Consider the following 22430-nt stretch of genomic DNA (forward strand, 5'->3'; position numbering starts at 1 on the left):
TATGGTAACAAAATTCAAAACAAATACTTATTTCGAACAATAAGTTTTCAATTAGCATTCACAAAAAGCAGAAGAAATCTTCCACAGCCGTTAAACACAGAGTTCGCAAGAGAACCAGAGTAAAGGAAATTCAAAGCAGTGATGCCAGGTGGGACAAATGAAATTTCCCTTTCTAACCCTTAAAATTTCCCTTTTTGGACCAAAATTTCCCTAGTTCAGGGCTGCCAGATTCCGCGCCTAGAACGAAAAGTTTCACTAGTGCCACCGTGCGGAGAAAACACGAAGCTTGATCTAGGGGAAACCATAATGGCAAGCCTGAGACCTGTAGCAGCATCAGCGGCAATGTGTATGTGATGTTTAAACTGATATTTCAGTGCCAAATGAAAATTAGTTCTCGAAATTTCTTGCAATGAATGAACCACAATTTTCAGAAGAGAATATTTTCAAAAATGGTAAGTGTTGAAAACCTAATCACCCTAATATTAACCAAGTTAGTTATGTAAACTCTTAAGCCTTGGTCATAACATTAGTATAAAAATTGGTAATACTGTTTTCATTTTGTTTAGTACCTGTTGCTCTCTCTCTCTTGTCAAAATTGCTACAAGTATTACACATATTTTCTAAAAGATACTACTGAAAAAATTCGAAAAGCTCTTCAGTCAAACTTTAAGGGAAATGAATTCACACAGTATGGAATTATAAACAAAAAAAACTCTTGTTGCTTGAAAAAAAAGTCTAATTTAAAAGTAACGAAGATTGGTTTCGAAGTCAGCCCTTCTTATCCATTCTTGGGGTGTTCCCCTGACGGTCTAGTCAACGATAATTTGGTCGAAATGAAGTGTCCAGTCATTGGTGAAAAAGGAAACTTAGAAAAGTCCTCAAGAAAACTCCTTACGTAATCAAGAAGGACGGAACATTTTCTTTGAAACCCAAACAAATGTATTATGGGCAAGTGCAACTTAGTTTGGCACTTTTAGGACTTCAAAGTTGTCATTTTGGAATTTATTCTAAACTGGAAGATGACTGTTTTGTTATTGATGTGCCAAAAGACCAAAAATTTATTAACAATCTTTTACCAAGATTACAAATTACTTTTTTCAAAAGGTTTTTTGCTTATTTTAATTACTACATTCCAAATTATTTGAAATGGAATAAAAAGGACGGAATGTAATGGCGCAAATAAGGCTGAAGTGATATTTTTAAGTTCATTAAAATGTGATAGAACCTTACAAATTTATTAAATAAAATTGTTTTTCAAAATTTATTATTTAATAAATAATAAATAAATTTATTTATTTTTAATGCATTATTTATTTGCATTTTTTTTCACGGGTTTTAACAAGCTTGGGAACTGCGTAAGAGTTAATTTAAAATGATTTGAGGTCTGAACTTTACTTATTCCAAACAAAGCTGATAGAGCGGTGAATGAAATGCCAAGTTTTAGTTTCATGAGTGTCAAAAATACCCTATCTCGAGACTCGTAGTTTCCCCCATTCTTGGCCCTCTCTACCTTATTTGTCCATGAAAAAGGGGTATGAATTTACTGTTAATATTTTTAATGATCGCATCAAATAGACCCTTACTTTGTAATCCTGTTAATGAAATTATGGAGGTGGCATTCAATATTTGTTGATCATGTTTCCTTAACGGCAGTTTTTTGGAAGGAACAGCCAAGGGTCTGGGAGGGTAACTTAACTTATCTACAATAATAACTCTAATTATAATTGGTTTTAAATTAATATTATACGCTTAAAACATACCTGAATGTTCATATTTCGGTTGAGGGCGGTAATAATCTTCTTTAAAATGAAGGGAGCAGACAACCATGGACTTGGTGTGTGGTTTACCCATTTTTAAAGCTATATCCCATTGTTTCGACAATTTAACGTCGCGTGGAAATTGGTGAAAGCGGACACCACTCATTGTGGCATTATTTCTACACCCATACACGCTGCAGTACTTAACCATTGTTTAATTACGTTAAAATAAACAGCAAAACTGACAAAAACTAGCCAAATTATCGTTGAGCCGATAGTTGAGTTGTTGATTTAATTTTATAATTATCTTTGAGCAATTCAATTTAATTAACTTTAATTAAACCATGAGTATGTTGACTGCGTTTGTCATTAATGGTATCGCCGGAATTAAGTTACATTTAAACACCTGATTAAACTATCTAATCATCAATCATCTTAGTAAATCAACCATAGACATTAGAATACTATTAATAACCTAGACACACTTATCGGAAGAGAAACACGCGCTTTTTGGATGCCGATTTTACGCTATTTACCCATTTTATATGCTATGGGGAAAAACAAGACGTTGGCCACCTAGCGGCGGACGGAGAAACTAAAAATCAAAATAATTCCAAAAAGGCGGTAAATTTATGTTGCATTTTCTGTATTTTTAAAAGAGATGGCATAAAAATAGACAAATTATATTCAGAAAGTTAGGTTTTATTAAGATAAAAAAGCATTTGCTATTTATTTCTGTTACATTTTCTGTATTTTTAAAAGAGAAGGCATAAAAATAGACAAATTATGTTCAGAAAGTTAGGTTTTATTAAGATATAAATGCATTTGCTATTTATTTATGTAAATTTCAATTAAATAAAAGCGGGAATTTGGCATATACCAGACAGGTGAAGTAGATTCATAAATAATTACACTTTGCGAGCATGAGGTTTCTTAATGTATGGTGATATACATAAAATAATTATATAATTTATTTATTTCGACTCGTACTTAGAAGCCTGAGGGCTAATTTCATATCCCAGGTATCGATATTTTACTCTTATTACTACTTTTAAAGAAAGGACTATACTGTAAATGACTCGCTACCATGAAGCTGTTGAACTTGTACCTTGTAAGTGGTATTCATATTGGATTTGTGTAATTTTTACTTGGAACAATAACTATGTGAGGCCTACCATAAACCAGAGAGGCAAGCCTGTTTGTGGTTATTTACTTGTTTTGCATTGGCACAGAAAGGCTACTTGAGACTTGTGTAGACCGAATAGTAAAAGTGAATAATACGAGAGTTAAGTTAACGGCTTACAATAAAACAGACACACACAAAAGCTGATATACGTATGTAAAATTAGTATGATAAAATAAATTGAATGATGAATTTTCTTTGGCCAAATGTTAAAGGAACAATATAAAACTTGACACAAATGTTTAGATAGAAACTAATATTGAGTACCTTTATCATCTATACTAGTATACTCTAACAATTTTTACCAATCCAGACAATTACCAAGTAGTTGTATAAACACTAGATTAAAACACTTATTTTGATAAAAATACTCGGATAATATATGTTAAATGACTAGCTGTCACGCTGCTTCGGACAAGAATCTTTGGACTCAGTCATTTAATCACAAAGAATATTCTGATAGAGTAGTGCTCATCGAGAATAATCAACTAATACTCTTAAAACAACTTTGGTAGGCCTAAATACTCTTAACTCATTCCTATAATAGGTTTATTAAAATGTAGAATTTCGGTAAATAAATCAATAAGAAAACACAACACTACTGGTAAAAAGAACAAACTTTGAAGAACGTCACAATCTGGAAAATTAAGACCAGTTTATCAAGGCTAACGATAGTGAGATTCACGCTAGAGGACAATTAGTTAATGATGACACAATTATTTCGTTTTTTTTTAATGAAAAGATTTAATGAATCCAGTTGAAAAGTGTACATAACGATTGAATAAAGAGTTTAAAAATTTAACACAAAGACACATTACATTGCAATCACGAGTCACGATCCAATATCTCCCAATAACGTCTTTATAAATCCCAGATAATTGTCTTTCTTTAACCACGAAATTGTTGTTGCCAAGAAGTAAATACCTTTAAGAATATTTAAAAAGACCAGCTTTGCTAATACTATTTGAAATGGGAATTCTGAGGGTATCGGTGTATTGGAGACGAGTAGCTCATTGATACTGATTTATCGATGTTGTCATCGGTTGATGATGTAACTACGCTCCCAGCATGATGGTATCATCTCAACGCTTTGATAAAACGAATTGATACGATTTATTTTACTTTTCGTCAACACAAAAACTACTAAAAACATTTACAACGAAATTAATAGAGAAACTCTAAGGAAAAACCTACCTTACAAATTTACCAAGTAGTTAAGCCTTTGACAAGGGCAGTAGCCCTAACTTGAAAAGAGTTGATTTTGCTTTATAATAAATTATATATTTCTCTCTCTCTCTTTAAGGAGAAAATCTATTAAAGTTGCTTACCATTTATTTTCTTTTATCTTGAACATTAATAATTTAATTTACTTGAAAAAGTAAATAATAATGCCCTACCGTATAATTAAACTGTATTTTTTTTTACACTCTCGGCATTTTTCGTTCGTGACGCTGGTGCGCATGACTTAAATAAGTTAACCAATCATATTCCAGCATTAAATTAAAAAAATATATTTTAGTTACCGCCGCCGCCGCAGAGTGTCGCATGGCCTTTTTTTCCCCATATGACGTAAAATACATAAATGCTGTGACGTCAGCAACAATCGGCCTCAATTGCGGGAATTCAACAGTGACTCTATGTATCTCTATGAAATCAACCTCCCTAACTTTTAAGCAGACGATTCTTCAAAAACGATATCATTGGTGAAATTAGAAAACTCTCTCTGCTTATCGCGCCTTCAGTCGGGGAGAACTTTAATTTCTTTTTTGATTAATATGATAGTATTAATTGTAATGTTTATGTTCCCAAGTAGAAATCTAATCTTGCCTAGGATTAAAAAGATATATAATAATTATTAAATAGCAAAAAAAATTGCAAGGAACACAGCGCTAAAGGCAGTCTGGCGCGCGTGCGAAGTCTGTCTGTCTCTTGGATCTCTCCTCCTCTAGCGCGATACAATATATATTCGACAGCATCCAGTGGCGGGCGTCGGGGAGGTGGGGGGGGGGGGGGTCCTCTCTCTCGTCTCGTGGCGGGCGTCGGGGAGGTGGGGGGGGGGGGTCCGTATCGTTGTACCTCTCTCTTCTCTTCACTATAAATTATCTGACTCTATATTACAAGCAAGCGTGGCTTCGTGGTAAGGCGCGCGCTCGGGCGTTCTTCACTGACGTCTCGTATGGATTGGGACATTGCGGGTTCGAGGCCCGGCGCCGACAGAAAAATAATTTCAATTGAAATTAAATACGTTACGCCACCTATGAGGTGTGAGGTGTACTACGGATGAATTTCGAGTCAAAAATTCGCGGGAAATTTGAAATTCAAAAAGTTTATTTATGACGAAACTTATTATGCGGTTACACCAAATCCAGCCAGCCGTCCAGCCAACAGAGGTCGGAACAATACTTTCGCTGCTCTAAAGAGCGCAAAGACTGGAAGATGACTGTTTTGTTATTGATGTGCCAAAAGACCAAAAATTTATTAACAATCTTTTACCAAGATTACAAATTACTTTTTTCAAAAGGTTTTTTGCTTATTTTAATTACTACATTCCAAATTATTTGAAATGGAATAAAAAGGACGGAATGTAATGGCGCAAATAAGGCTGAAGTGATATTTTTAAGTTCATTAAAATGTGATAGAACCTTACAAATTTATTAAATAAAATTGTTTTTCAAAATTTATTATTTAATAAATAATAAATAAATTTATTTATTTTTAATGCATTATTTATTTGCATTTTTTTTCACGGGTTTTAACAAGCTTGGGAACTGCGTAAGAGTTAATTTAAAATGATTTGAGGTCTGAACTTTACTTATTCCAAACAAAGCTGATAGAGCGGTGAATGAAATGCCAAGTTTTAGTTTCATGAGTGTCAAAAATACCCTATCTCGAGACTCGTAGTTTCCCCCATTCTTGGCCCTCTCTACCTTATTTGTCCATGAAAAAGGGGTATGAATTTACTGTTAATATTTTTAATGATCGCATCAAATAGACCCTTACTTTGTAATCCTGTTAATGAAATTATGGAGGTGGCATTCAATATTTGTTGATCATGTTTCCTTAACGGCAGTTTTTTGGAAGGAACAGCCAAGGGTCTGGGAGGGTAACTTAACTTATCTACAATAATAACTCTAATTATAATTGGTTTTAAATTAATATTATACGCTTAAAACATACCTGAATGTTCATATTTCGGTTGAGGGCGGTAATAATCTTCTTTAAAATGAAGGGAGCAGACAACCATGGACTTGGTGTGTGGTTTACCCATTTTTAAAGCTATATCCCATTGTTTCGACAATTTAACGTCGCGTGGAAATTGGTGAAAGCGGACACCACTCATTGTGGCATTATTTCTACACCCATACACGCTGCAGTACTTAACCATTGTTTAATTACGTTAAAATAAACAGCAAAACTGACAAAAACTAGCCAAATTATCGTTGAGCCGATAGTTGAGTTGTTGATTTAATTTTATAATTATCTTTGAGCAATTCAATTTAATTAACTTTAATTAAACCATGAGTATGTTGACTGCGTTTGTCATTAATGGTATCGCCGGAATTAAGTTACATTTAAACACCTGATTAAACTATCTAATCATCAATCATCTTAGTAAATCAACCATAGACATTAGAATACTATTAATAACCTAGACACACTTATCGGAAGAGAAACACGCGCTTTTTGGATGCCGATTTTACGCTATTTACCCATTTTATATGCTATGGGGAAAAACAAGACGTTGGCCACCTAGCGGCGGACGGAGAAACTAAAAATCAAAATAATTCCAAAAAGGCGGTAAATTTATGTTGCATTTTCTGTATTTTTAAAAGAGATGGCATAAAAATAGACAAATTATATTCAGAAAGTTAGGTTTTATTAAGATAAAAAAGCATTTGCTATTTATTTCTGTTACATTTTCTGTATTTTTAAAAGAGAAGGCATAAAAATAGACAAATTATGTTCAGAAAGTTAGGTTTTATTAAGATATAAATGCATTTGCTATTTATTTATGTAAATTTCAATTAAATAAAAGCGGGAATTTGGCATATACCAGACAGGTGAAGTAGATTCATAAATAATTACACTTTGCGAGCATGAGGTTTCTTAATGTATGGTGATATACATAAAATAATTATATAATTTATTTATTTCGACTCGTACTTAGAAGCCTGAGGGCTAATTTCATATCCCAGGTATCGATATTTTACTCTTATTACTACTTTTAAAGAAAGGACTATACTGTAAATGACTCGCTACCATGAAGCTGTTGAACTTGTACCTTGTAAGTGGTATTCATATTGGATTTGTGTAATTTTTACTTGGAACAATAACTATGTGAGGCCTACCATAAACCAGAGAGGCAAGCCTGTTTGTGGTTATTTACTTGTTTTGCATTGGCACAGAAAGGCTACTTGAGACTTGTGTAGACCGAATAGTAAAAGTGAATAATACGAGAGTTAAGTTAACGGCTTACAATAAAACAGACACACACAAAAGCTGATATACGTATGTAAAATTAGTATGATAAAATAAATTGAATGATGAATTTTCTTTGGCCAAATGTTAAAGGAACAATATAAAACTTGACACAAATGTTTAGATAGAAACTAATATTGAGTACCTTTATCATCTATACTAGTATACTCTAACAATTTTTACCAATCCAGACAATTACCAAGTAGTTGTATAAACACTAGATTAAAACACTTATTTTGATAAAAATACTCGGATAATATATGTTAAATGACTAGCTGTCACGCTGCTTCGGACAAGAATCTTTGGACTCAGTCATTTAATCACAAAGAATATTCTGATAGAGTAGTGCTCATCGAGAATAATCAACTAATACTCTTAAAACAACTTTGGTAGGCCTAAATACTCTTAACTCATTCCTATAATAGGTTTATTAAAATGTAGAATTTCGGTAAATAAATCAATAAGAAAACACAACACTACTGGTAAAAAGAACAAACTTTGAAGAACGTCACAATCTGGAAAATTAAGACCAGTTTATCAAGGCTAACGATAGTGAGATTCACGCTAGAGGACAATTAGTTAATGATGACACAATTATTTCGTTTTTTTTTAATGAAAAGATTTAATGAATCCAGTTGAAAAGTGTACATAACGATTGAATAAAGAGTTTAAAAATTTAACACAAAGACACATTACATTGCAATCACGAGTCACGATCCAATATCTCCCAATAACGTCTTTATAAATCCCAGATAATTGTCTTTCTTTAACCACGAAATTGTTGTTGCCAAGAAGTAAATACCTTTAAGAATATTTAAAAAGACCAGCTTTGTTAATACTATTTGAAATGGGAATTCTGAGGGTATCGGTGTATTGGAGACGAGTAGCTCATTGATACTGATTTATCGATGTTGTCATCGGTTGATGATGTAACTACGCTCCCAGCATGATGGTATCATCTCAACGCTTTGATAAAACGAATTGATACGATTTATTTTACTTTTCGTCAACACAAAAACTACTAAAAACATTTACAACGAAATTAATAGAGAAACTCTAAGGAAAAACCGGTAGGATTGCACTTTACGTGACCCACCCAACTAACAATGGTTTCTAGTTAATTCGACCCTGAGGAGTCCGAAAAAAATAGTTAAAAAATTATTTGGCCGCCGCAAGTTGGTCAAAAAAATTTTTGAAAATTTTAAAATCCACTCACTTACCGCCATTGAAGCCGCTATCCGCTTAACGCATTCTGCACTCAATCTTGCAAAATAAGCCGAGGAGGTCTGTGAAAAATTGCCGGACTCGCGCCGGAGTTTTATAGCTATGGATTTTTTTAAGCTTACGGAAACCGTTCATTTCTGATAAAAGGAGGGAAATATAAATGCGAGAAAAACTGAAATGTTTTGGGAAAATCGTTGAATTTTTTGGGAATTCAATAATTGATAACGGTAAATTTTGAAAAAAGCCGGCAAATTATTCGGGGTTTTTTTTTAATTCACTCAACATTATTTTTGGGAAAATGTGTCAAATCCTTGGTAAATATGATTTTTTGTAAAAAAAAATTGAAATAAAAGGCGTAGAGAAAAGGTGTCAAAATATAGGGAAATTAGCAAATGTCAACGTCAATATTTCAGAAAAGGAATCTAGTTTTTTTGCAACTATATTTTGGGAAAGGCGACAAATTATTGAGAAAGAACCAAATGTCAACATCAATATTTTGGAAAAGGCGTCAATTTATTTCAACAATATTTCGGAAAAGGCGGCAAATTATTGGGCAGTTAGCAAATGTCAACATCAATATATATGAGGGGTAAATTTATTTCCACTTTATTTTGTAAAAGGCGTCAATTTATTTCAACTATATTTTGGAAAAGGCGTCAATTTATTTCAACTATATTTCGGAAAAGGCGTCAATTTATTTCAACTATATTTTGGAAAAGGCGTCAATTTATTTCAACTATATTTCGGAAAAGGCGTCAATTTATTTCAACTATATTTTGGAAAAGGCGTCAATTTATTTCAACTTTATTTTGGAAAAGGCGTCAATTTATTTCAACTTTATTTTGGAAAAGGCGTCAATTTATTTAACTATATTTCGGAAAAGGCGTCAATTTATTTCAACTATATTTTGAAAAAGGCGTCAATTTATTTCAACTATATTTCGGAAAAGGCGTCAATTTATTTCAACTATATTTTGGAAAAGGCGTCAATTTATTTCAACTATATTTTGGAAAAGGCGTCAATTTATTTCAACTATATTTCGGAAAAGGCGTCAATTTATTTCAACTATATTTCGGAAAAGGCGTCAATTTATTTCAACTATATTTTGAAAAAGGCGTCAATTTATTTCAACTATATTTTGAAAAAGGCGTCAATTTATTTCAACTATATTTTGGAAAAGGCGTCAATTTATTTCAACTATATTTCGGAAAAGGCATCAATTTATTTCAACTATATTTTGGAAAAGGCGTCAATTTATTTCAACTATATTTTGGAAAAGGCGTCAATTTATTTCAACTATATTTCGGAAAAGGCGTCAATTTATTTCAACTATATTTTGGAAAAGGCGTCAATTTATTTCAACTATATTTCGGAAAAGGCGTCAATTTATTTCAACTATATTTTGGAAAAGGCGTCAATTTATTTCAACTATATTTTGAAAAAGGCGTCAATTTATGCAGTAATGTGTGGCACTTAGCGTTACCCGAGAAACACCACTTGGAGGTGGCCACACGTCGTTTCTCATGGGGAGTTTTTGTATGGCAGGACCCCTTGCCTACTGCCGGCAACAATGTCCTGGGTAGTCTTCACTCGGCAAGCCCTCTTGCCTGCTGCCGGCTTCGTTACCCTGCGGAGTTTTGAATTACTCCGCAGGGCAACGAAGCCGGCAGCAGGCAAAAGGGCTTGCCGAATGAAGACTACCCAGGACATTGAAGCCCTTTTGTCTACTACCTGCATCACTCATCGCTGACTTCAAAAGTGTTTTCAGCGTTTTGCCCTGCAACAAGGAACGCCGGCTCTGTTTCTGGATTCAGAGTACTTAACTCTTCCTCCGACACGCCAATTTCAATTAGCTCAAGGCCTTTTCTTCCTGGACCAGGGTAGCATTCCTTGACGTCCTCCAAGAACCGACGGAAGTTGGTTCCTGGAGGAAGCCAACTGCCATCTTGGTCCTTGAAAAACAAGCACCTGTACCAATAGGTCGCCATGTAGCTGTTCAATGCCCTGTCAGTTCTATATGACTTAATGCTGTCCTTCAAATGCCTGTTCCTATTTTCTATGTTATTGGTATGAGCTCGTGAATCCTCAGAATTCACAAACTCATACTTATGAAGGACAGTCAGATGCTCCTGAAATCCCATCAAAGTACAATTCATGTACATTGGGGCACCGTCCGAAACTATAACGGACCCAGGGGCTATGTACTTAGACATTTGCGTCCATAAAACGGCCCTGGACTTATTTTTGACCCTTAAAAAGAGACCATCTTTTGTATCTCTGCAGTAAATGCCAAAGATACAGATGGCCTCTCCAGCCAATTGAGCCCCACGATGGTATTTTCGACAGTGTAAATACGTTTCGTCCACCTCTACGAACAATCCTGGTCCTCCTATCTGAACCTTGTCAGCCCTGTTCGAGATTACAATCTCAGCTACCTCGCGGCACATGGAAAAATAGTCCACGACGGTATGGGCGGAACATTCACTGTGGGTAACAGCGTCAGACACGCTCATGTTGCACACCCACAGGAATACCAAAAAGAGATTGTCAGTGACCGACAAGTTTTGATTGTAGAACCAGGTGTTCTTTGAGGGGACGAAAGCCTTTACACATTCGCTTACCAAGTACTCTGGTACTTTTCTTTTTTTCGCCTTTAAAGCTTTTCGCTTATTGTCGCGAGATTTGGCGGCTGAACAGCGGATTAAATATCCAAATCGCCTTTGAGCATCCTGAACGCCCACAAGATACCCATTTATCTCCCCATCTTCAGACCTGTTCCCGCATTCACAAACTATCTTTCGTTCATTGAACGAATCAAGTCGCGGGACAAGATCCAAAGAAAGTACCAGAGTAATGGCGTCCTTCTCTGACCTCGCCTTAAGGGCATCATCCATACACGGGAAAAATCCTCCCCAATTCCTCAGTGAAACCCTTTTAAAAAAATGCTCCACATTCCCAAAATTAGGGTTTTCAAAAATATCTCTCTCCAAATTAGCCTCGGCCATTGAAAAATATCTCCTTGAATCCCAAATATATCCAATATCACAGCAAAAATAAATGCCTTAAAAAAGCCTCCTGAAAAAAAAACGTGTCTTAACGCGTTCGTTTCCAACGAGTCTCTGCTCCATGCGAAGGACGTTGTCATAGCAACCAGCCTGGCGGGAAGAGCCTAAAGTCCGGGGGCGGAAAATTGGCGCCAATTTTACAGGGGGGGGGGACGTCAAAGTTCTTCCAACATCTGTTTTCACAAAGTGTTTATTAGAAAGTATTCAGTGCTTTGGAATTATTTTAGTTACAAGAATCGTTGCAAGAATACGAGAAGGTAAAATTATGGCTTTCAAAAACAATCGTGTTGCGGCCATGAGACGCTTATTAAATGGAATGGATGTGACTAATTTTAGTAGCGTTCCGGACCACATTGTTTGTGCATTTTTTGACGAATGCACGTATTTGAAACGAATGCAGGTTGTAGCATTTTGCATATTGAATGGCATATCCGAGTATAATGCATGGCGGTTAATACGCTGGAGAGATTGTTCTAGGGAAGACAAACGTAAGGTAGCGGAGCTTTTCGTTTATATGAAAAAATCGGAAAATTGTGGGAGGTTTTATTCCTACGAGATCCATTCTGGGCTTATAAGATATTTGGATGGTGCTACTAGGTATTTTGGTTCTCGAATTGAGTAACCTTTTTTTAAACTGTCTACTCAATTTTTATCAAGATGATAAAAAATTTGAATATGAAGCATTCATTTAGGGCAGTGGATATGGGCAGTAGGATAAGGGGGCCTGCCATAAAAAACTCCCCACGAGAAACGACGTGTGGCCACCTCCACGTGGTGTTTCTTGGGTAACGCTAAGAGCCACACATTAATGCTTACCATTTTTAAATTTCAGTGCATACTTTCAAATTGTATTGAGTCCATCCCCAGTGAACCACTTTCCAAAATATCATTTATCAAATTCAGGAATAATTTGACACCTTTTCCAAAATATCATCCTTCACACTTATCAAACTCCCGAATAATTTGACACCTTTTCCAAAATATCATCCTTCACATTTATCAAACTCCCGAATAATTTGACACCTTTTCCAAAATATCGTCCTTCACATTTATGAAATTCCCGAATAATTTGACACCTTTTCCAAAATATCATCCTTCACACTTATCAAACTCCCGAGTAATTTGACACCTTTTCCAAAATATCGTCCTTCACATTTATCAAATTCCCGAATAATTTGACACCTTTTCCAAAATATCATCCTTCACACTTATCAAACTCTCGAATAATTTGACACCTTTTCCAAAATATCGTCCTTCACATTTATCAAACTCCCGAATAATTTGACACCTTTTCCAAAATATCGTCCTTCAGATTTATCAAATTCCCGAATAATTTGACACCTTTTCCAAAATATCATCCTTCACATTTATCAAACACCCAAATAATTTGACACCTTTTCCAAAATAACGTCCTTCAGATTTATCAAATTCAGATTAATTTGACACCTTTTTCCATGATATCGTCCTTCACATTTATCAAATTCCCGAATAATTTGACACCTTTTTCATGATATCGTCCTTCACATTTATCAAATTCCCGAATAATTTGACACCTTTTCCAAAATATTGTCCTTCACATTTATCAAATTCAAGAATAATTTGACGGCATTTACCAAAATTTGCCGTTATCAATTATCGAATTCCCCAAAAATTCAAAGATTTTACCAAAATTTGCCGTTATCAATTATCGAATTCCCCAAAAATTCAACGATTTTCCCAAAACATAGCAGTTTTTCTCGCATTATATTTCCGTCCTTTTATCAGAAATGAACAGTTTCAGTAAGCTTAAAAAATTCCATAGCTATATCTCCGGCGCGAGTACGTCAATGTTTCCGGCGCGAGTGCGTCAATTTTTCACAGTCCCCCCCGGCTTATTTTGCAAGATTGAGTGCAGAATGCGTTAAGGGGATAGCGGCTTCAATGGCGGTAAGTGCATGGATTTTAAAATTTTCAAAAATTTTTTTAACCAACTTGCGGCGGCCAAATAATTTTTTAACTATTTTTTTCGGACTCCTCAGGGTCGAATTAACTAGGAACCATTGTTAGTTGGGTGGGTCACGTAAAGTGCAATCCTACCGAAAAACCTACCTTACAAATTTACCAAGTAGTTAAGCCTTTGACAAGGGCAGTAGCCCTAACTTGAAAAGAGTTGATTTTGCTTTATAATAAATTATATATTTCTCTCTCTCTCTTTAAGGAGAAAATCTATTAAAGTTGCTTACCATTTATTTTCTTTTATCTTGAACATTAATAATTTAATTTACTTGAAAAAGTAAATAATAATGCCCTACCGTATAATTAAACTGTATTTTTTTTTACACTCTCGGCATTTTTCGTTCGTGACGCTGGTGCGCATGACTTAAATAAGTTAACCAATCATATTCCAGCATTAAATTAAAAAAATATATTTTAGTTACCGCCGCCGCCGCAGAGTGTCGCATGGCCTTTTTTTCCCCATATGACGTAAAATACATAAATGCTGTGACGTCAGCAACAATCGGCCTCAATTGCGGGAATTCAACAGTGACTCTATGTATCTCTATGAAATCAACCTCCCTAACTTTTAAGCAGACGATTCTTCAAAAACGATATCATTGGTGAAATTAGAAAACTCTCTCTGCTTATCGCGCCTTCAGTCGGGGAGAACTTTAATTTCTTTTTTGATTAATATGATAGTATTAATTGTAATGTTTATGTTCCCAAGTAGAAATCTAATCTTGCCTAGGATTAAAAAGATATATAATAATTATTAAATAGCAAAAAAAATTGCAAGGAACACAGCGCTAAAGGCAGTCTGGCGCGCGTGCGAAGTCTGTCTGTCTCTTGGATCTCTCCTCCTCTAGCGCGATACAATATATATTCGACAGCATCCAGTGGCGGGCGTCGGGGAGGTGGGGGGGGGGGGTCCTCTCTCTCTCGTCTCGTGGCGGGCGTCGGGGAGGTGGGGGGGGGGGGTCCGTATCGTTGTACCTCTCTCTTCTCTTCACTATAAATTATCTGACTCTATATTACAAGCAAGCGTGGCTTCGTGGTAAGGCGCGCGCTCGGGCGTTCTTCACTGACGTCTCGTATGGATTGGGACATTGCGGGTTCGAGGCCCGGCGCCGACAGAAAAATAATTTCAATTGAAATTAAATACGTTACGCCACCTATGAGGTGTGAGGTGTACTACGGATGAATTTCGAGTCAAAAATTCGCGGGAAATTTGAAATTCAAAAAGTTTATTTATGACGAAACTTATTATGCGGTTACACCAAATCCAGCCAGCCGTCCAGCCAACAGAGGTCGGAACAATACTTTCGCTGCTCTAAAGAGCGCAAAGACTGGAAGATGACTGTTTTGTTATTGATGTGCCAAAAGACCAAAAATTTATTAACAATCTTTTACCAAGATTACAAATTACTTTTTTCAAAAGGTTTTTTGCTTATTTTAATTACTACATTCCAAATTATTTGAAATGGAATAAAAAGGACGGAATGTAATGGCGCAAATAAGGCTGAAGTGATATTTTTAAGTTCATTAAAATGTGATAGAACCTTACAAATTTATTAAATAAAATTGTTTTTCAAAATTTATTATTTAATAAATAATAAATAAATTTATTTATTTTTAATGCATTATTTATTTGCATTTTTTTTCACGGGTTTTAACAAGCTTGGGAACTGCGTAAGAGTTAATTTAAAATGATTTGAGGTCTGAACTTTACTTATTCCAAACAAAGCTGATAGAGCGGTGAATGAAATGCCAAGTTTTAGTTTCATGAGTGTCAAAAATACCCTATCTCGAGACTCGTAGTTTCCCCCATTCTTGGCCCTCTCTACCTTATTTGTCCATGAAAAAGGGGTATGAATTTACTGTTAATATTTTTAATGATCGCATCAAATAGACCCTTACTTTGTAATCCTGTTAATGAAATTATGGAGGTGGCATTCAATATTTGTTGATCATGTTTCCTTAACGGCAGTTTTTTGGAAGGAACAGCCAAGGGTCTGGGAGGGTAACTTAACTTATCTACAATAATAACTCTAATTATAATTGGTTTTAAATTAATATTATACGCTTAAAACATACCTGAATGTTCATATTTCGGTTGAGGGCGGTAATAATCTTCTTTAAAATGAAGGGAGCAGACAACCATGGACTTGGTGTGTGGTTTACCCATTTTTAAAGCTATATCCCATTGTTTCGACAATTTAACGTCGCGTGGAAATTGGTGAAAGCGGACACCACTCATTGTGGCATTATTTCTACACCCATACACGCTGCAGTACTTAACCATTGTTTAATTACGTTAAAATAAACAGCAAAACTGACAAAAACTAGCCAAATTATCGTTGAGCCGATAGTTGAGTTGTTGATTTAATTTTATAATTATCTTTGAGCAATTCAATTTAATTAACTTTAATTAAACCATGAGTATGTTGACTGCGTTTGTCATTAATGGTATCGCCGGAATTAAGTTACATTTAAACACCTGATTAAACTATCTAATCATCAATCATCTTAGTAAATCAACCTCCCTAACTTTTAAGCAGACGATTCTTCAAAAACGATATCATTGGTGAAATTAGAAAACTCTCTCTGCTTATCGCGCCTTCAGTCGGGGAGAACTTTAATTTCTTTTTTGATTAATATGATAGTATTAATTGTAATGTTTATGTTCCCAAGTAGAAATCTAATCTTGCCTAGGATTAAAAAGATATATAATAATTATTAAATAGCAAAAAAAATTGCAAGGAACACAGCGCTAAAGGCAGTCTGGCGCGCGTGCGAAGTCTGTCTGTCTCTTGGATCTCTCCTCCTCTAGCGCGATACAATATATATTCGACAGCATCCAGTGGCGGGCGTCGGGGAGGTGGGGGGGGGGGGTCCTCTCTCTCTCGTCTCGTGGCGGGCGTCGGGGAGGTGGGGGGGGGGTCCGTATCGTTGTACCTCTCTCTTCTCTTCACTATAAATTATCTGACTCTATATTACAAGCAAGCGTGGCTTCGTGGTAAGGCGCGCGCTCGGGCGTTCTTCACTGACGTCTCGTATGGATTGGGACATTGCGGGTTCGAGGCCCGGCGCCGACAGAAAAATAATTTCAATTGAAATTAAATACGTTACGCCACCTATGAGGTGTGAGGTGTACCTTGGATGAGACTGTAATGGATTGGAATATAGCATACATCTAACACGGGCGGCGGGTACCTCACCTCGGGACAGAAGGGGGGCTGTTTGGGGGTTTTTAGTTCGGTCGTACGACTTGAGAGACACCTACTGTAGAATTTTTTCAAAACTCGTCTGTTTTTTTCACAATATCTTTTTTAAAAGTAAAGTGTTAACGGTTTTAACTTGGATGAGACTGTCTCAGTCTCAGGTTTGAAGAGATATTAACTTAATAACGGTATAAAATATTAATTCAATTTAGTATGTACTAAGAAATTATTGAATTTGATGTAGATGAACATTTAAGTCTGAGTTAGGATTTTTAGTTCAAGGCTTAGAGACAAATTGCCGAACCTACGTCATTTACAAGGTGAAATAATTTCTCAAATTTAAAATTCTTCTCCATGATGGCAGCACTAAACGACGACCGAAATAAAAACGATATTGCGCAATCACGTGTCCCGAGCTTAGGTACCGAACTTTTCCAATCCATTACAGTCTCATCCAAGGGTGTACTACGGATGAATTTCGAGTCAAAAATTCGCGGGAAATTTGAAATTCAAAAAGTTTATTTATGACGAAACTTATTATGCGGTTACACCAAATCCAGCCAGCCGTCCAGCCAACAGAGGTCGGAACAATACTTTCGCTGCTCTAAAGAGCGCAAAAGTAAAAAGGACTTAACAGACTCCTTTAGAGGGATTTTTTTAGCTCCGGCGTGCTGATTATAACTAACACTACTAAAGTAAAATACATGATATAATACTTCTAGCCCAAATTCTCTAACACTGACTGTTTACTTCACCATTAGCACTAGTAATGGCAGCGTAGAAAAAATCTCTATTGGAATATTATATATAAACATAAAGAATAGGTTCGGTAGGGTAGAATAGGGTAGTGGTTTTCTACTCGATATTCTAATTTCAATCTGAAGTTTCCTAGCTAGTGGTTTTTCTTAAATATTTAATTACATATAATTAATATTTGACAGTTATGTACACTAGCATACGTAACATCATTTAAATGCAATACAATTATGATATAAGGCATACTTAATTAATATAAAGGTTTGAATCCGAGCTTACGCCTTCAGTCGCCATTCAGAAAATATCCATGTATATGTGACTCTGAATTATCTTTACACTATAACAGTATCACACTTTCCTTAACAAGGGGAAGCAAAATTTAGTGTCGGGAAATCTAGAGTGGTTGATCCTTGCTTACTTGGTGAACTCTCACGTTCCCGCAAGCCTACGGCGCAGACAGTAAAAGGCGAGATAGAAGGCAAAATTTTACCCTCGTCCCGCAAGCCCACAACACAGACGCTAAAGTTGAGATGGAAGGAAAATTTTACTCTCGTGTCTTTCCGTCTCTTTTACATCGAAGTGATGTATTGCTTTCCTTGTCTGAAACTGATTCAAGCCCGGGGTAACTAAGGAAAAGTTTACCAGTTGCAAATGTGCCGCAAATATTTTGATGCCGCGAAAGTATAATTTAGACCTGTTTGTGGGTTATTTCACACCTAATTCGGTAGCACAAAATTCCTTTAAAAGAATATTATCGAACCATTTTGAGTGTTAACAGGTACCCCTTTCGGAAATAAGGAGTACCTTTCAAAATTTGAAAGTTTTATTCTGACCTTTGTTGAGGTTTAAATGATACCGAATTACGGGATCATAAAATACCTAGTAGTCCTCAAAAGTACCTTCTTTAAGAGGTATTTCAGAGTACCTTAACACAACGGTATTTTGTAGTACCTTTATGCATCGAAAAATACCTTTAAAGGTACTAGACAGTAGGATTATTTTTTACAGTGTATGTACAGTAACAGTAACCATGAAAATTTATGAAAAAAAAATACCTTTCTTTTAATGATTCGTCCTTGCCATACCTTATCCCATTTTCCTACGATTATTAGCGCCCTTACGAAAAATTCAAGTATTTGAAGATAAGTGGAGTTTGAAAGGGAATTTTTTTAATAAAAGTTTTTGATACCCTCAGCTCGAAAGAGTACAAGTCCCTTGACGGGATATTGTGTTCCTGGCTAATGCATTAATTAAAGCACAATCTACCCTCCCTCATAAATATAGTTTCCTTCCTCGCCAATGTTTGGTAGTTTAGGGACTAGAGTTTACCATTGACTTGAAAAATGCCTGTTCTTTAATGACTGCTCTCATTAGCACCTGCTTAACATCTAGTAATGGAAACGTTTGAGTTTTCAACTACCTGCACTTTCAATTGTGGTTCGCATAAGTTTATCAAAGCCAGAAAAGTATTATTTAGTCGATTAAGGCAATTGAAGATCATAAATATCATCATACCAAAAATATCAGTTCACTTTAAATTATTTTTAAATGTTTGGAAAGTTAACATGCAACGACTAACGTTCATTTTTGGTAAACCATCCACCCGTAATGTAACTTAAACGAAAGAAATCATACATTTTTAGGTTTAGCTTCCCAAAGAAAAAGCCAAGTAATTCTAATAATCAAAGTTTTGTGTGAAATGGTTGCCGGCAATTCAGAGAAGGTAGTTTTCGGAATACTTTTAAATTATTAAGTATTAATTAAATGAAAACCGGTTGAAGTTTAATTAAAATCAATCGAGGAGAGATCTGTACAGTACTTATCTAAAATTAAGCGCACAACCCATGAAATAGTGAGACCCAAGCTCTTGGATGATTTGAATCTCACTAAAATTTTCAAAACCCTCGGGGAGTACCACAGAGCAGTTATTGGAATATGCTATTAGTTACATTTAACCAATTATAGCACAAGGATATTTTAATAATAAACTTCGGGTGCTGTCTGCCGAAACCTCAGATGATGTCTAGTCCTTAATGTTTTAATGTCTCCATAATAAAGGCTTCGCAATTAACGGAAGATTTTTTGTTTATCTACATCGATAAAAAATTTATTTAGCTATCACATTTTAACTTTAACAGGGTAATGACTCTCTAAGTGAGTTAAGTGCTTACGAAATTTTGTTGAAAAAATGAGAATAAGAGCTCCAGTGGATCCCCTACAAGTTGACTTTCTTTACGAACTCGACAAAGCTAGAGGCATTTGTGGGCGGGGTTTATACGTGCATGTTTAAATCCCGCCCACTAGCCTTTGCCAAGCCAAACCCGGAGTTTAGGAGGAAAGTCCCCTTGTAGGGGATCCGCTTTGCTTTAAATATCAGTTTCAGATTATGGCTTCCAATTTCCCATTTGAGAAGTGAAAGTTAAAATTATCTAGAGAATTTTAGAATTTTTGGCCAGTTCACGGAAAATTGATTCATCATTGTTCAGAAGAGTTTGTGGAGAGTCAAGCTCCATTATTCGGCCCTGGTCCATAACTAACACTCTGTAAAAGTTAAGAAGTGCAAGTCAAAAACTTTGTCGTCTTCGTTAACTAGTTTGTTAGACCAATTACTTGTCATAGTCCATGATAGTGTTTATTCTGTGTGCGATGGTGATGACTGTAGAGCCCGCGAACTCTTTCCTGATGGTGTCTTGAATGAGGTCATCGGTATCCATGTCAACAGAGGCCGTTGCTTCGTCTAAGATGAGGATTTTCGTGTTCCTTAACAAAGCCCTTGCCAAGCAGATCAACTGTCGCTGACCGACGCTCAGGTTCTGTCCACCTTCGGCGACTGGGTGATCGAGTCCTTGCTCAAGCGATGCGACGTAGGGCTTAAGATGCGAGTGTTCGAGAGCGGCCCACAGACGTTGGTCGTCGCATTGCTCAAAGGGATCGAGGTTGAGTCTGATTGTACCCGAGAACATGACAGGCTCTTGGGGAATGATGGTTAGCCTCGAACGCAACTCCAACAAGCCTATTTTACTTATATCCAATCCGTCCATCACTATATTGCCGTGCGAAGCTTCGATCAGACGAAACAAAGCCAACGATAGCGACGATTTTCCCGCTCCTGTCCTACCAACCACGCCCACCTTCTCCCCTGCCTCGATCTTCAAATTAATGTCCTTTAAGACAAAGTCCAATTCTTCACGAAATCTTGTGTTGTAGTCTTGAAATTTGATTTCTCCCCGTTCTGGCCAATTTGGAGGTACCTGAGCTTCTGATTTGTTATATCCAGCTTCTGGCGGTAAACTACAATACTCGTGAATCCTCTCGACTGCAACAATACTAGTTTCTAAAGCTACACCAACCTTCGTTGTAACTATGACATGGTGTACTAGCTACCAAAAGAAAATGTACATCAATGGTAAGAAAGTTTTCTTGGAACCGTTGAAACTGCCATAATTAGAACAACGAAAGCTAAATATGTGAAGATCGAAGGAATCTATTGAACATATGAAATATAATTGGTACCATTCTAGCGTTGCTTATGATAAATCCAACAATCCCTGGTGATAAAGTGTCTTTGCCCAAAACAGTGAATAGAGAGGCGCAAAACAATAAGACATTTCCCAATAAATTGAACCGTAGTGCAAGCCATCTTAATGTAAAGACATGCTTTCACTTGGTTTCATTCAGCAAACCATAGATTAACACCACCAACCTTTCACACATGTACAAGGCACAATTGGTGGCAACACTGTCGTCAATTAGTTTTTCAAACTGGTTTTGAAAGTTTTTTCCGGCACCGCTACTTCTAATTACTGTGATACCAGATAATGACCCAGAAACGTGCGAGAACAGGAAAGAGTTTCTCGTTGCGTAAATTCGTTTCAGTTGGCGATTAGTTGCTATGAAAAAACGCTGTTGAACAGTTGAAAATTAGTAACATGAACTTAATAATGGTACCAGTGATTTAAAATAAACATTCAAGGTAAAACTTCATCAGCTTGAATAAAAACTTTGGATAAGAAAATCACTAGTGCATTAAAACCAAGATATACAAGTTTTACCTGTAAAAACATGTAGGCAAGAGTTACTATCAATAATGCAATTATAAACTCTGGTATGCGGATCGCAACAGCGATCGAAGATCCAAGAGAAAGCATCAAAGAAATGTCAAACTGTCTTAGCGTGTTAGGTATTTGCTGGTCTACTGCATCCATATCTTGTGAGAAGCGATTTAGAATCCGGCCGGTCGGAGTGGTGTCGAAGAAGGACAATGGTGAATGTAAGAGAGCTCTTAGCATATCCGTGTGTGAGATTATCGAAGCTCGTATAGCACCGCGTAAGGCAAAAATCCCTGCCACGCAGGACACTACTATTTGGCAAATTGATAAAAACCCATATACTGTCAGACGAACTGTTCTTAAATGAGGGTCCACTTGTTCTCCCTCTTTCGTATCCTCGCTCCACAACGATAGCCAATAGCCTGGCACTACGTAAAACACTGCCGTACCAGCGTGAAGAAAGATCATCATTGCAAATGAAAAGATGCCCATTGCTTTGATGTATGTTATATACACTGCCATTGAGGTCTGAAAATTTTAGAATTCATTTTAAATTTCCGGGACAGTAACTCGACACTACTATACGTACCTTGCCTTTTATCAAAACTTCTTTGGTTGTTAGCTTCGCTTGCAACGAGGGCAATTCTGTTCTTTCTGGTTTTCCTTCTCCGCTGTTATAATAATTAAAAAGTCGGAAAATTGTTTTTATTATATGAAAA

General features: G+C 36.0%; 4 protein-coding genes and 1 long non-coding RNA gene across 7 annotated transcripts; all 5 read right to left on the reverse strand.

The window, feature by feature from the left end:
- Nucleotides 1-1026: 1026 nt before the first annotated feature.
- On the reverse strand, nucleotides 1027-4462 carry LOC149690144 (uncharacterized). Of its 3 annotated transcripts, none has more exons than XM_089869674.1 (5): nucleotides 4269-4462; nucleotides 4135-4184; nucleotides 1761-3864; nucleotides 1584-1700; nucleotides 1027-1510 (listed from the first exon to the last, which is right to left on the reverse strand). In XM_089869674.1, exons 3-5 carry the CDS (start codon nucleotides 1966-1968, stop codon nucleotides 1467-1469), a joined length of 369 nt encoding a protein of 122 aa, XP_089725800.1. In that variant the 5' UTR covers nucleotides 1969-3864; nucleotides 4135-4184; nucleotides 4269-4462; the 3' UTR covers nucleotides 1027-1466. The 3 variants fall into 3 exon arrangements, 2 of the variants coding, with proteins under 2 accessions (XP_089725800.1, XP_089725799.1); XM_089869673.1 differs by having other exon boundaries at nucleotides 4135-4204; XR_016383636.1 differs by lacking the exons at nucleotides 1027-1510; nucleotides 1584-1700; nucleotides 1761-3864 and adding an exon at nucleotides 3872-4028 and having other exon boundaries at nucleotides 4135-4276.
- Nucleotides 4463-5383: 921 nt separating this feature from the next.
- LOC149690145 (uncharacterized) lies at nucleotides 5384-8482 on the reverse strand. Its single transcript, XM_089869675.1, has 3 exons — nucleotides 6118-8482; nucleotides 5941-6057; nucleotides 5384-5867 (listed from the first exon to the last, which is right to left on the reverse strand). The coding sequence occupies exons 1-3, from the start codon at nucleotides 6323-6325 to the stop codon at nucleotides 5824-5826; spliced, it is 369 nt and encodes a 122-aa protein (XP_089725801.1). The 5' UTR covers nucleotides 6326-8482; the 3' UTR covers nucleotides 5384-5823.
- Nucleotides 8483-15045: 6563 nt separating this feature from the next.
- Nucleotides 15046-16541, reverse strand: LOC149690146 (uncharacterized). The gene is made up of 3 exons (XM_089869676.1): nucleotides 15780-16541; nucleotides 15603-15719; nucleotides 15046-15529 (listed from the first exon to the last, which is right to left on the reverse strand). Exons 1-3 carry the CDS (start codon nucleotides 15985-15987, stop codon nucleotides 15486-15488), a joined length of 369 nt encoding a protein of 122 aa, XP_089725802.1. The 5' UTR covers nucleotides 15988-16541; the 3' UTR covers nucleotides 15046-15485.
- Nucleotides 16542-18085: 1544 nt separating this feature from the next.
- On the reverse strand, nucleotides 18086-18999 carry LOC149690147 (uncharacterized). Its single transcript, XR_016383870.1, has 3 exons — nucleotides 18852-18999; nucleotides 18718-18778; nucleotides 18086-18262 (listed from the first exon to the last, which is right to left on the reverse strand). It is a non-coding gene; the product is annotated as an uncharacterized LOC149690147 (long non-coding RNA).
- Nucleotides 19000-19914: 915 nt separating this feature from the next.
- LOC149690148 (ATP-binding cassette sub-family C member 1-like) lies at nucleotides 19915-22400 on the reverse strand. Its single transcript, XM_089869680.1, has 6 exons — nucleotides 22301-22400; nucleotides 21715-22239; nucleotides 21366-21565; nucleotides 21176-21302; nucleotides 20273-21042; nucleotides 19915-20203 (listed from the first exon to the last, which is right to left on the reverse strand). The coding sequence occupies exons 2-6, from the start codon at nucleotides 22231-22233 to the stop codon at nucleotides 20092-20094; spliced, it is 1728 nt and encodes a 575-aa protein (XP_089725806.1). The 5' UTR covers nucleotides 22234-22239; nucleotides 22301-22400; the 3' UTR covers nucleotides 19915-20091.
- Between the last annotated feature and the right edge of the window lie 30 nt (nucleotides 22401-22430).

This window comes from Phalangium opilio, unplaced genomic scaffold (genome assembly GCF_054372755.1).
Source record: "Phalangium opilio isolate 3A_F unplaced genomic scaffold, DU_Popi_V2 ptg000031l_1, whole genome shotgun sequence".
Classification (NCBI taxonomy): domain Eukaryota; kingdom Metazoa; phylum Arthropoda; class Arachnida; order Opiliones; family Phalangiidae; genus Phalangium; species Phalangium opilio.

Excerpts from the sequence above, each read along its gene's own strand:
- LOC149690144 (XM_089869674.1), bottom strand. The coding sequence starts at position 1,968 with ATGGTTAAGTACTGCAGCGTGTATGGGTGTAGAAATAATGCCACAATG. Across the intron at positions 1,701-1,760 it reads ACCGAAATATGAACATTCAG|ATAAGTTAAGTTACCCTCCC; the intron begins GTATGTTTTAAG and ends TTATTATTGTAG. Across the intron at positions 1,511-1,583 it reads TTCATTAACAGGATTACAAA|GTAGAGAGGGCCAAGAATGG; the intron begins GTAAGGGTCTAT and ends TGGACAAATAAG.
- LOC149690145 (XM_089869675.1), bottom strand. The coding sequence starts at position 6,325 with ATGGTTAAGTACTGCAGCGTGTATGGGTGTAGAAATAATGCCACAATG. Across the intron at positions 6,058-6,117 it reads ACCGAAATATGAACATTCAG|ATAAGTTAAGTTACCCTCCC; the intron begins GTATGTTTTAAG and ends TTATTATTGTAG. Across the intron at positions 5,868-5,940 it reads TTCATTAACAGGATTACAAA|GTAGAGAGGGCCAAGAATGG; the intron begins GTAAGGGTCTAT and ends TGGACAAATAAG.
- LOC149690146 (XM_089869676.1), bottom strand. The coding sequence starts at position 15,987 with ATGGTTAAGTACTGCAGCGTGTATGGGTGTAGAAATAATGCCACAATG. Across the intron at positions 15,720-15,779 it reads ACCGAAATATGAACATTCAG|ATAAGTTAAGTTACCCTCCC; the intron begins GTATGTTTTAAG and ends TTATTATTGTAG. Across the intron at positions 15,530-15,602 it reads TTCATTAACAGGATTACAAA|GTAGAGAGGGCCAAGAATGG; the intron begins GTAAGGGTCTAT and ends TGGACAAATAAG.
- LOC149690148 (XM_089869680.1), bottom strand. The coding sequence starts at position 22,233 with ATGGCAGTGTATATAACATACATCAAAGCAATGGGCATCTTTTCATTT. Across the intron at positions 21,303-21,365 it reads GCCTTGTACATGTGTGAAAG|ATGGCTTGCACTACGGTTCA; the intron begins GTTGGTGGTGTT and ends CTTTACATTAAG. Across the intron at positions 20,204-20,272 it reads ACTATCATGGACTATGACAA|AGTGTTAGTTATGGACCAGG; the intron begins GTAATTGGTCTA and ends TAACTTTTACAG.